The sequence below is a fragment of the Mustela erminea genome, chromosome 18 (genome assembly GCF_009829155.1).
Source record: "Mustela erminea isolate mMusErm1 chromosome 18, mMusErm1.Pri, whole genome shotgun sequence".
NCBI classification, from domain to species: Eukaryota; Metazoa; Chordata; class Mammalia; order Carnivora; family Mustelidae; genus Mustela; species Mustela erminea.
The window spans coordinates 18,794,669-18,807,230 of NC_045631.1; the positions used below are offsets into that span (position 1 = coordinate 18,794,669).

A 12,562-nucleotide genomic window follows, 5' to 3' on the forward strand; every position below is an offset into this window, starting at 1 on the left:
ACATGTATTATATGGTGGAAATGTTAGATAATGGTGTGCTTCTGCTCATATCTTCCCTATTCCTCATTTGGTGATGTCAAGCTGGTAGATTAAAATTGACTAGTGGGAAAATTTACACCAAGGAAGTAGGCAAATGCTACAAATCAGGTCCTTCCCCTCCACCATGGATTGTTAAATATCTCATCTGTTCTTCATGACAGTCAAAAGTCAAAAACAGACCAGTTCACAATAGTTTGTTTTTTTTTTTAAGATTTTATTTATTTATTTGACAAACAGAGATTACAAGTAGGCAGAGAGGCAGGCAGAGAGAAAGGAGGAAACAGGCTCCCTGCTGAGCAGAGAGCTCAATGCAGAGCTCCATTTCAGGACCCTGAGATCATGACCCCAATGGGAAGGCAGAGGCTTAACCCACTGAGCCACCTAGGCACCTCCGCAATAATTGTATACAGTGTATACAAATAGAATGATACTTTGAGGTCATTCTTTCAGATTTGCCAAATTTGCCTTAAGTCTTATATATCTGAGTAGAGGAGGTAGGAACTACTTATGACTGAGAGACTGTTGGACTTTTAAACATTTGGAACTTTATAGCTAGCTACATTTTGAGTCCCCCAGATATTTTTGTGTTTGCTAAAAGTTCAGTGACTTAAAATTGTTCTTCATGGTTTCCGAACATTCAGTGACCTGAAATTAGCCCAGGGACACCTTTCTAACTAATGGATTAGGAAAGCTTCTAAAATCCCATTTTTCTCCCAAATATTAAAGACTTTTTTAGTTTCCATCTGTACATGGTAGTGGGAATAAGGTTAAAAAGGATAATTAAAATCAGTGGGAATGTCAGAACTTTGTTTTGCTTCCACTTCCCACACACTTGAACCAAAAATGCTAACAAGGAAATAAATTGATTGGTTTGAATTTCACTTCCTTTCTCTGGTGAGGACATTTGTGAAATGATAAGAAGCTGAGAAACAGGAAACAAGAGGAATAAATACACAGGAACTGACTAAATTGGATCATCTTACCCCTGAATATTCAAGAGTTTGTATCACCAGGCAGTCAGATTTCATGCCATTGAAGGCTTGTGCCCTGAATTAACTTTGTGACAGTCTCGAGTATGTGTACTTGCACAGTGATTCATAGCGCTCTATAGCTATGAAATTACTCATGAAAAGCCGTGAGCTGGAAAGGGAACTTTTTTTCCATTACTTTAACTTCACCAATGTGTTTTGCCATTTCTGGGTGTAGATCATAATGCAAAACTATCATTGACCTTTCCATTTGTAAAGCACTTGGCTTCGTTGTCTTTTGCGTCTACCTCCATGAGGGTTCAAGTATTCCCTGCTGGTGTATTGTTGGAAAGAATTTTTTGTGTTATCTATAGAAAACTTATGAGTCACTCATTCAAATGGACCCTGCCCCCAACTGTGTCTGTGTAACATGACTAATTTTTATGAAGGGCAAGTGCCTGTAGCCAAAAATAGCTCATGTTAGAAAACGATCAGAGCTATAAACTCGGAAGTCACGTTTGCATTAGCTTGTATTTTAACACCAAAAAGATGTGGACATGATGAATATTAAATACAGTTACTGTCAGAATGTTCAATCTGTTTAATTTTAATTACTTCCCTGTGTCTCTGGTACCACCCCCCTCAAGAACTACCTTCTTTGTTTTTCCTGAAATGATATAATTTAGAACATAGAGAGAAATTTTAGTGGTACTCTTAGCAGAAAAAATAGTCCGCTTCTCCCCAGATAAGTCTCTAATCAACTACAAATTAATTTGAGTATTTGTACCAGTATATCCATCCTAATATTTCATAATTGTTGGCATAGTCTTCTGTCTTGGCTTTTTTACTTATTACAAAAATAATTCATGTTCATTATAGAAAGCTTAGACAATTTAATTTTTTTAGTGAGCTACATGAGGTCCATTCCTTTCTATTTATTTTTTGATTGAAGCATAATTAACATACAATGTTATATTAGTTCCAGGTGTGCAACATAACGATTCAACAATTTTATACATTACTCAGTGCTCACCACAGTAAGTGTAGTCACCATCTGTCAGCATACAATGTTATCACAACATTATTGACTATATTCCCTATCCTGTACGCTTCCATCTCTGTAATTTACTAATTTTATGACTGGAAGCTTGTAACTCTTTTTTTTTTTTTTTTTAAGATTTTATTTATTTATTTATTTGACAGGCAGAGATCACAAGGAGGCAGAGAGGCAGGCAGAGAGAGAGAGGGAAGCAAGCTCCCCGCTGAGCAGAGAACCCCATGTGGGACTCGATCCCAGGACCCTGAGACCATGACCTGAGCCGAAGGCAGCGGCTTAACCCACTGAGCCACCCAGGCGCCCCTGGAAGCTTGTAACTCTTAGTCCCCCCCACCCAGCTTTCCTCTGGCAGCCACCAATTTGTTCTCTGTATAGAGTCCGGTTTTACTTGTTGATTTTTTATATTTCACCTATAAGTGAAATGATAATGGTATTTTTCTTTCTCTGACCTATTTCACTTAGCATGATTCTTGGCATATTCTTCTGTGTTCGGTTATTTATTACAAAAATAATTCATGTTCATTGTAGAAAGCTTAGTTTCAAAAGACAGTAACATTTAATTGTCAGCAAAAGAGATAAACAGTGACACCTTTTGTTATATAATATTCCAGTCTTACTTTTTTAACATGTGTGTCTATATTTTTGAAAAAGGGAAATCCTGCTCCACTTCAGATATAATTCTCTTTTTTAGAGAATGGATATGTTCTTTCCATTGTGAATATTTTTCTTATTTGGGAAAAACTTGCAAACTGGAGAATTCTGAAATTTAACTCTTATCCAACAAAGTGAGTGCATGAACACTTCTTCATCAATGGCTTCCCCCGTTGTTTGCACCACCATATCCTATATCCAAACCCCTATCTCTTCCCTCTGTGAGTCTGTGCTCTGCTGGCTTTCCTAGCAATTGACACGGAAAAAGAGGTCTTATTCAAGCTGCAAGCAGTGGTGTTAATTTTCTGCAAAGTCATTTCATCTTGTGCGTAGCTGCCATGCCTGGAGTGCAAGCAGATTGTGTGAAGGGAGGCAGCAGGATTTTTCCCCTCCCTTTAGAAGAATGCTCAGCTCTGCAGTGCAGTGCACAGAGATGTTTATTTTAAAAGGTGTCCAGCTGGTATGGAGAAGAAAAGTATAAAGCATAGTTTAAAGAAAATCTGCAGCAAGAAGAGAGGAATGATTGGTTGGGAGCCAGGGTATTTCCAGAAGAAGTTCTTCCACACCCTTAAGAGTGTACCACTTCTCTGAGCTGGAAGCCTTTGCCCAACCAAGTCTCAATATCAACAGTTCTCCTGGAGGTTGTCCAGTTTGGCTGAGAAAAAGCCAAATGTGAACAGAGACCCTTTGCTGAAAGGCAGGCAGCTTTCTTAGGAAACACAGGAATATTGGACACAGCCAGTAATTTTGTTCATGAATAAAAACGAGTCAATTTTTATTGCTGATGGTCATCTTTTTTAATATTTTTACATTACAGAATAATGTTTCCTTTTCAAAGAAAAATTAAGCCTCAAATTGGTAGTTACTTCTGTAGGTGCAGAGAAATGAAGGATATGTGAATAGATGAGACTTAAATCAAATGGGCTATTTTAATTATTCATGATTTTGTCCATCAGCTGGAGATGTGTAGCATGAACTTTTCTCAGAAGGAAAAATTAACAGAACTCTTATGCCTGGTTGCCTTCATAATGTGACTCACAGTATTGTGGCTGTAGGTATGGTACGTTGAAGAAGATTTGGACAAGGCACCAGCCCTTGGAGATTATATCGAGTTATATTGATCCTAGCGGAACCTGAATACAGTCCTTCTTATTTGCTATGAATGTGCTCTCTTCTCTTTTGCTTGGAGCAATTGGACCCTCACAAGGCTATTTCTAAGTATAATATTGGAAAAGAAATTAGTCATTTGGGGGTGCCTAACTGGCTCTGTCAGTAGAGCATGCAACTGTTCATCTCAGGGTCATGAGTTCAAGCTCCACATTGGGCATGGAGCCTACATAAAAAATTTTAAAAAGAAAGAAAGAAATTAGTCACTCGGGCCTCTGGGCTATGGCACAGTGTAGGGGAACCAGAGTGAAAGATGGAAATGAACTTACTTAAAAATGTATTATAGTCCCAAGATTTCATTTTATACTTTAGTAAGATTTGAATGTGCTTTGCATAATTATATAGAACATAGTGAAAAACCCCATGGAATTGTGTCATTGTAAGCCTGAGAAGCATGGAGAGGGGGAAAAAAAAAAGTCTTTGGAGGGCTCCGGGGGCTAATATGCATAGTATTTATATTGAGGGCAGAAAAGTAATTACACCACGTTGACTGCAGTTCTTCCTTTCAGGTTGAACCCAAGCACAGTCCAAGTCATGTTATATGGACTTCCCTGAGTCAGTAGCCAAAGCTTTTCATTTATTTTGTTTCTGGGTATGTGCCATTTCAGATTGTCAGGTTGAATTTTCTCTGGACAGGTAGATGAAAACCATGAACTTATCCCATCATGTAAGGGTTATTTCCATCTAGCTGGACAAAGTTCCGCAGAGGATTTGGACTTCTAAATTAAGAGGTGAAGTGGTCACATTTCCTTGGCTACCATTTAGCCTCTCAACCCTTATTGCTTGGCTTCTGTCTCCTTGAAGTTCTTTACAGTTCTTACCTCTTTCTTTGGTGTGGCAGCTTGTTTTCAAAGGTTAATAAGCACAGAGTCTTCAGAACCTCCCTATTTTTTTGAAAGCAACTCAGCTGAGCTCTCAGGTCTGTAGAAAAGATCAGTTGCCCATCAGTTACTGTCCTTTTCCTGAATGGAATTTCATAGCATCCTTGATGTGTATCTCTCAGTTCAATAGCCAAATTAAATAATGTATCACTTGTCTTGTGATGATAATGCTTACATAACATTTACAGTTCTTAGAGTGCTTAATTTACTGATCTTATTTGGTCATTCATTCAATAAACATTTGTTGACTCTTTTTTTTATGCCAGGCGTGAGGCTAGATACTTGTCCAATCTGATCTGTTTCTATAAGGAGAGAGTAATGAACCATATCAGACAGATATGGGGCTAAGACATGGAAGACGCCTGGATTAGATAATTAGAAGTGGTCATTAGTAACACTAGCAAGAGTGATGAGGGCAGAAATCATAGTGCTGTAAGTTGAAACATATGGGAAATGAGAAATTAGAGGAAGTAATAGATTTTATTTCTATGAATCATAGGAAGGGAAGGGAAGAAATGTCTAGAAAGAATGTCTAGAAGAGAATTCAGGATAGAAAGAAGGTTTTTGCACTTTAATATGGGAGAAACTGGATTTTTGGGGGGGGGGCGGGGGTTGGGGGTTGGGATGGGGACTTATAAACAAACTTATTTCTCATAGTTCTGTAGGCTAAAATCTGAGATCAGGGTGCCTGCATGGTCAGGTGAGGACTATATTCTGGGTCATAGACTTCTTTGTATTCTCACATGGCTGAAAGGATCAGGAAAACTTCCTATTTGTGATTTGAGAAGGTACCCATTTAGGTATATAGGACTAGGGTGGGAGGAATGTCCATTTTACAGGTAAGGAGAGCAAAGACAGAGAGGTTAAGCAATTTGCCCAGTGCCCCACAGTTGGGACTTGAACCTGAGTCTTCTAATGCTAAATTCCATTTAATGCATAATTCTAAAATAGATAAATCCCTACTTTTAAATGTTTGCCTTTTCAAAAGAGATGAACAGATAGTCCAAAGATAGAAAATGGACCTGAGGGGCACCTGGGTGGCTCAGTCATTAAGCGTCTGCCTTCAGCTTAGGTCGTGATCCCGGGGTCCTGGGATCGAGCCCTGCATCAGGCTCCCTGCTTAGCAGAAGGCCTGCTTCTCCCTCTCCCACTCCTCCTGCTTGTGTTGCCTCTCTCACTGTCTCTCTGTCAAATAAATAAATAAAATCTTTTTTTTTTTAAGTGGAAAAAAAAATGGACCTAAAGCAATGAAAAGTTGTTAACTTTTACTTTTAAGAGAAATGCAAATTGAAATTACACTGACATACATTTCATGCCTAACAGATTGGCAAAAATTCAGAAGCTTAACCACACATTTTGTTGGCAAAGCTGTGGGAAAGTGGCACTCTCATACATTGTTGGTGAGAATGCAGAATTGTTTCAGCCTCTATGGAGGGGAATTTAGCAATGTCTAACAAAACTATGCATTGGCCCTTCACCCAGCAACCTCACTTCCACAAACTGAAACAACATTCATAGGAGACTAATTGAATAAACTATTCTATCACTATCCAATGAAGTGTTATATAAATGTAAGAAAGAATAGGGAAGATCTCTGTGAACTGTGATAATGGAGTGGTTCTGAGGACAATTGTAAAGTGAAGTAAGTTAAGAATAAAAGTATCTGTAATATACTACTTTTTTTTTTTAAGATTTTATTTATTTATTTGACAGAGAGAGATCACAAGTAGATGGAGAGAGAGGCAGGCAGAGAGAGAGAGAGGGAAGCAGGCTCCCCGCCGAGCAGAGAGCCCGATATGGGACTCGATCCCAGGACCCTGAGATCGTGACCTGAGCCGAAGGCAGCGGCTTAACCCACTGAGCCACCCAGGCGCCCTGTAATATACTACTTTTATGTAAGAAGTGGTAATAAGGATATATTTGTTGTTGTTATTGATGTTGTTTTTTTCAAAATAGAACATAGATAGAATAAGCCAGAAACTAATGAAGATGGTTACCCTTGGAGATTAAAGAGATTGAAGTGAACTTAGTGAGACTTCAAGTTTACTTTTTTTTTTTTTTAAAGATTTTATTTATTTATTTGACAGAGAGAGATCACAAGTAGGCAGAGGCAGGCAGAGAGAGAGAAAGAGGAGGAAGCAGGCTTCCCGCCGAGCAGAGAGCCTGACGCGGGACTCGATCCCAGGACCCTGAGATCATGACCCAAGCCAAAGGCAGCGGTTTAACCCACTGAGCCACCCAGGCACCCTCAAGTTTACTTTTTAATAAACTTTTGACTTTCAATCTTATGAAAGTTTGGCATATTCAAAATCAGATGGAAAAAACACACCCTAAAGTTGAATGCAAACAGGAGCAAGTGAACCCAAATATATAGCAATTGGATAACTTCACAGAAGGAAATTAATTTGGGGTGCCTGGGTGTTTCAGTAGGTTAAGCGTCTTGATTTCACCAGAGGTCGTAATTTCTCGGTCCTGGGTCCTCCGCGTGGGGCTCCCTGCTCAAGTGAGGAGTCTGCTTCTCTTTCTCCGTCTGTGCTGTCTCTCGCTCTTGCCCTCTCTCAAGTAAATAAATAAAATCTTTTTAAAAAATTATTTTAAAAATAAAATAATTATTTTAAAAAGAAGGAAATTAATTCAAATAAGTTTTGAGCATAATATTCTGATTGATCCTCTTCATAGGAAGAGAAAAGAACTGCAAAGAAAATTTGAACTTAATAGATTATATTTGGCTATGATATTGGTGTAGTAATGTTGAAGTTATTTTGTAAATAGAGTTAATGAGTTATTGGAAACCAAGGTTATCACTGTGAAATAGATGAAAGATAACAAAGGGGCAAGAAAGAAAGGGAGAACCTTGTGGTGTTAACTTTGAATTGGAGGTACCAGTATAAATTCATTTTTTTTAAAGATTTCATTCATTTATTTGAGAGAGAGCATGAGCAAGGAGAAGGTCAGAGGGAAAAGCAGACTCCCTGTGGAGCTAAGAGCCTGATGCGGGACTCAATCCCTGGACTCCAGAATCATGACCTGAGTTGAAGGCAGTTGCTTAACCAACTGAGCCACCTGGGTGCCCTCAATTTTTTTTTTTTTTTAAAAGTAGGCTCCACACCTAGCATGGAGCCCAAGGAGGGATGCTCAAACTCGTGACCCTGAGGTCAAGAACTGAGCTGAGACCAAGAATTGGGTGCTCAACTGACTGAGCCACCTGGTACTCCTGTAAATTCAATATTTTTTTTTAAATGTTTCCTGATCTGTCCACTGAAATTAGAAGCAATAACACCCAATATTTATGAGCATATCTAATTAATGTCCAGATTTTATTGCAAAATATCATTCTTTGTTAAAAGAAACCAGGGCTCCTTGGAGAAATCACTAATTCCACTCACAAAGTAAATCTAGAACAACTTCTTATGCCAGAAAGCAAGGAAATACTCAGAAACTAGCAGGATCATATCAAAAAGAGCTTGCCTGCTTGAAGAGAATTCCCACTGATCAAATTCAGGATAATTTGAGTGTCAGGGAAAAAAATGGTGTTGGATTGTATAACATTCTAAATACAAAAAGAATTCAAGAATGCATAGTGGCATTCAGAGTGTAAGGAATGACTAGGTGAAACTCTCTTTTACAAAGAAGAATGCCAGCTCCCATGCAGAAGGAATAATAGAATTAGAAAACCACAATTTTGTCAACATCCAGTAAGATAAATTTTTTGGACAAGGTCAGCAGTTAATGCTAAAACCATAGGGTAAAAGACTTTTGTGAAACAAGATATTCACCTGACTTTAAAGATCACTAATACCTAAAGATTACTAATTACTTATAAAGAAACCTTTACAGTATAGTAGTGGGATGTGGCAGATACAAAGGTACCTACCAAGAATTCAGGTTCAACCTGGCAAACAATGTGACAAACGGACGTTATGTGCCTCAAGATTTGATGCCATAGGAAGTACACAATACCAGCATTATATTATTCTTGACAAGAATTTTGATCTGAATCTAATTATCAGGAAACAAATCAGACAAATCCAGATTGTGAGGAGTTCTCCAAGATTACAAACCTGTAGTCTACAAAAATGTCAGTATCATGAAAACCAAAATAAATAAAGTTGGAGTAAACTGTCTAAGACCAGATTGAATGAGAAAGAGACATGGCAGGGCACCTGGGTGGCTCAGTGGATGGCTCAGTGGGTTAAAGCCTCTGCCTTCGGCTCAGGTCATGGTCCCAGGGTCCTGGGATCGAGCCCTGCATTGGGCTCTTGGCTCAGCGGGGAGCCTGCTTCCCCCTCTCTCTCTGCCTACCTCTCTGCCTACTTGTAATCTCTGTCTGTCAAATAAATAAATAAAATCTTAAAAAAAAAAAAAAAAAAGAAGAAGAAGGAAGGAAGAAAGAGACATGGCAACTAAATGCAAAGTATGATTTTTTTTTTTTTTTTTTTTTTGGTTTTTATTTGTTTATTTGAGAGAGAGCGCATAACCTGGGGGAGACACCTTTCCAGCATGTGATCTTGAGCAGAAATTATTTGAATTATATGAGGGCTGGCTTTCTGATCTGTAAAAATGAAGCTCACTTTTTTGCCCTATCATTTGTGAAAACTAAATGTGGTCACGTATAAAGTACTGGACCTATAGAAGGGAACCATGATAGATGTTGTTGGTTCTGCTTCTTCCCTTATAGGACTCCTTTTCGAGTATTATATTTTGTTCATTTGCTAATACTCTCTAACCTTGTTTTCCGTTGTTGTTGTTGTTTCACAGGGCTCAGAATGGAATGCCTCTAATCTAGAGGATTTACAGAACCGAGGGTAAGCACACATAGCAATTGCTTTTATCCCCCTGTTATAAATCACTGTTCTTTTTTACTTTTTCCTGTCAAATAGATGTCGGTGAGTAACTTTCAGCCTAAGAGTTGCTTCCATTTGATTCTAATCAGGTGTAATCTAATAAAAAGTTAAGTGGCCATTCTCCCACTGTTCCATCCTCCCCCACACACGTCCCAGAAAGAGCACTGTTTCAGAGGAAAGGCTTTCCAAAATAAATGTGCATGCCTCTCCTGCTCTTTAAAACAAATGTAGTTATTGGTTACTTTTGTTTGTTTTTAGAACAATTTAAGGTGCACAGTAAAATTGAGTAGAAGGTACAGAGATTTCCCATATACCTCTGCCCCCACACATGCATAGCCTCCCCCATTATCACTGTCCCTGCCAGAGTGGTGCATTTGTTAGAACTGATGACCCTACACTGATACGCACGTTGTAATCATGCAAAGTCCATATTTACATTACAGTTCACTGTTGGTATTGTACATTCTGTGGCTTTGGACAAATGTGTAGTATCATGCATCCATCATTATGGTATCACAAAGAGTATTTTCACTGTCTTAAAAATCCTGTGTTCTGCCTATTTATTCCCATCCCCACCCCTGGCAACCACTGATCTTTTTACTGCCTCCACAGTTTTGCCTTTGGTTCCTATTTCCTTGTAAGAGTACACAGCTCTGCATATGTCAGGTTCACAGCTATTCCCTCAACATTTACTGACCATCTTCTGTGGGCCAGGTCCAGTGCTAGATACTAGGGATCCAAAGAAAAATAAGACTCAGTCTGCATCCTTTTTTAGTAAGGTGCTTGAAATCTAAGTGGGTTATAAATGTAAAATGGACAAGCTTCTGAAATTGAACAAGAATACCTATTTGTATTAAGAAATGTGCCCCTAAGCAGCATGGTTATTGAGTTTGATTGTAGCTATTGAGAACACCATCGACATTCAGCAAGCAAAAAGCTGCCATTCCTCTTCCCTTTTGACTTCTTAGCTAATGTCTAAATTTTTCATTGAACTTGGCCATGGTAACTCTTAGTTGTGCCCAGCGATAAGACCTACTGACACCCAGAAGTAGGGATGGCTAGTTCCTGGCCGCCTGTTTTCCCAGCTATAAGCCAGCCTTCTGGTTATCTTTAGCGTAATTAGTTGCATACTCGCTACTTTTCCTTCGAAAGAAAGGTATGTCATAATTGCTAAAATGAACCTGGAACAAGACTTAAGCCAGAGATTTATACAAAGAGTTCTTGGGGTGGGGAGAAGTAGGGAGTGAATCTGGTTACTTAATTTAAGATGTGAAAATAAATAGAACTTGGAAACTTTAAATTGATTAGGAGTGAGTCTGTAGAGTTCTTGAAAATAGAGACTGTATCTTGGTTTTACGTAAAACATATATCTACTTAGCTCAAAGCTTTATACCAAGAGGGTACTCAGTAAATGTGAAGGGACGATAGAAAAATTGACCGTAACTTGCCAGAAACTAGCATGTAGATACAGTGTTTAACATGAAATCTGAGCTTTGATACAGCCAGTTCTTGCCAAATGTATTGAAATTACATTATGCACATATATACTTTGACTTATAACACACACACACCCCGCTGGAGATGATACATGTTCATCTCATTTACTATTTATAATGCTAAATTATAAAACACAGATGTATTTATCTTAAAAGACATGGGGCGCCTGGGTGGCTCAGTGGGTAAAGCCACTGCCTTCGGCTCAGGTCATGATCTCAGGGTCCTGGGATCGAGTCCCGCATCGGGCTCTCTGCTCAGCAGGGAGCCTGCTTCCTCCTCTCTCTCTCTGCCTGCCTCTCTGCCTCCTTGTGATCTCTGCCTGTCAAATAAATAAATAAAAAATCTTTAAAAAAAAAAAAAGACAGTATAGGTAGATGGTCAGACATCTACTTAGATCTTGTTTCATAAATTCACTGGTTCTTAAAATCTTGTGGATTAAGAATTACGGTTACAAAACATGTATACTCCCCCTTTTGGATTTAGGGGATGATTTTGGGATTTTCAGGTCTAACTTTGGCAATAAGGCCATTTTCACCCAATCTACTAACTTCAGAACCCCAAGTAAAGTGCCACTTCATATAGAGATGTCAAAGAAGTTTCAAGGCGTGCTAATTTTTTTTAATTTAATTTTATTTTTTCAGTGTTCCAAGATTCATTGTTTATGCCCAATGCCCCAAGCAATCCATGCCCTCCTTAATGCGCACCACCACCAGGCTCACCTATCCCCCAACCCCTCTCCCCTCCAAAACCCTCAGTTTGTTTCTCAGAGTCCACAGTCTCTCCTGGTTCGTCTCCCCATCCGATTTCCCCCAACTCGCTTTTCCTTCTTCCAGTGTCCTCCGTGTCATTCCTTATGTTCCACAAATAAGAGAAACCATATGATAATTGACTCTCTCTGCTTGACTTATTTCACTCAGTATAATCTCCTCCAGTCCCATCCACGTTGATACAAAAGTTGGGTATTCATCCTTTCTGATGGAGGCATGATACTCCATTGTATATATGGGCCATATCTTCTTTATTTATTCAAAGGAGTGCTAATTTCAATTGGTAGTGACTGCCTTATGGTTCTGTAATGAATAGGATTGGGAAGCCTTGTTCTATCATAATTCATTAGTGCAGTATGGGATTAGAGGTGGGAGGTTATTCATTTTTATTTTAATTAAGAGAAGTGTGCTTTCCTTTTGACAGTTTCATTGAGATATAATTCACATATAGTTCACCCACTTCAAATGTACACTTTAATGATATTTATTATTTTTAGAGAATTGTGCAATAATTAATTAGAACATTTTTTCAGCCAAAAAGAAAGTTCTATACCCTTTCAGAGTCCCCCCCATTTCCCTTCTTCCCCAGCTTCTAGAAACTACTAATCTGTTTCCTGTATCTATAGATTTTCCTATTCCAGACATTTCATTTAAATGGAATTATATAATATGTGCACTTTTAAGAAGAGTT

The 12,562-nt window shown here is 38.6% G+C and overlaps 1 protein-coding gene across 7 annotated transcripts in view; it reads left to right on the forward strand.

The window, feature by feature from the left end:
- SSH2 (slingshot protein phosphatase 2) overlaps window positions 1–12,562 on the forward strand; it is a 250,754-nt gene that overhangs the window by 214,496 nt on the left and 23,696 nt on the right. For all 7 annotated transcript variants that reach the window (XR_004280439.1, XR_004280441.1, XR_004280440.1 and 4 more), the window contains one exon: window positions 9,522–9,568. Coding sequence is in view for 4 of the 7 variants with exons in the window: in XM_032320093.1 (XP_032175984.1) it covers window positions 9,522–9,568 (47 nt within the window). In the remaining 3 variants the exon portion in view is untranslated. The remainder of the gene's footprint in view (window positions 1–9,521; window positions 9,569–12,562) is intronic.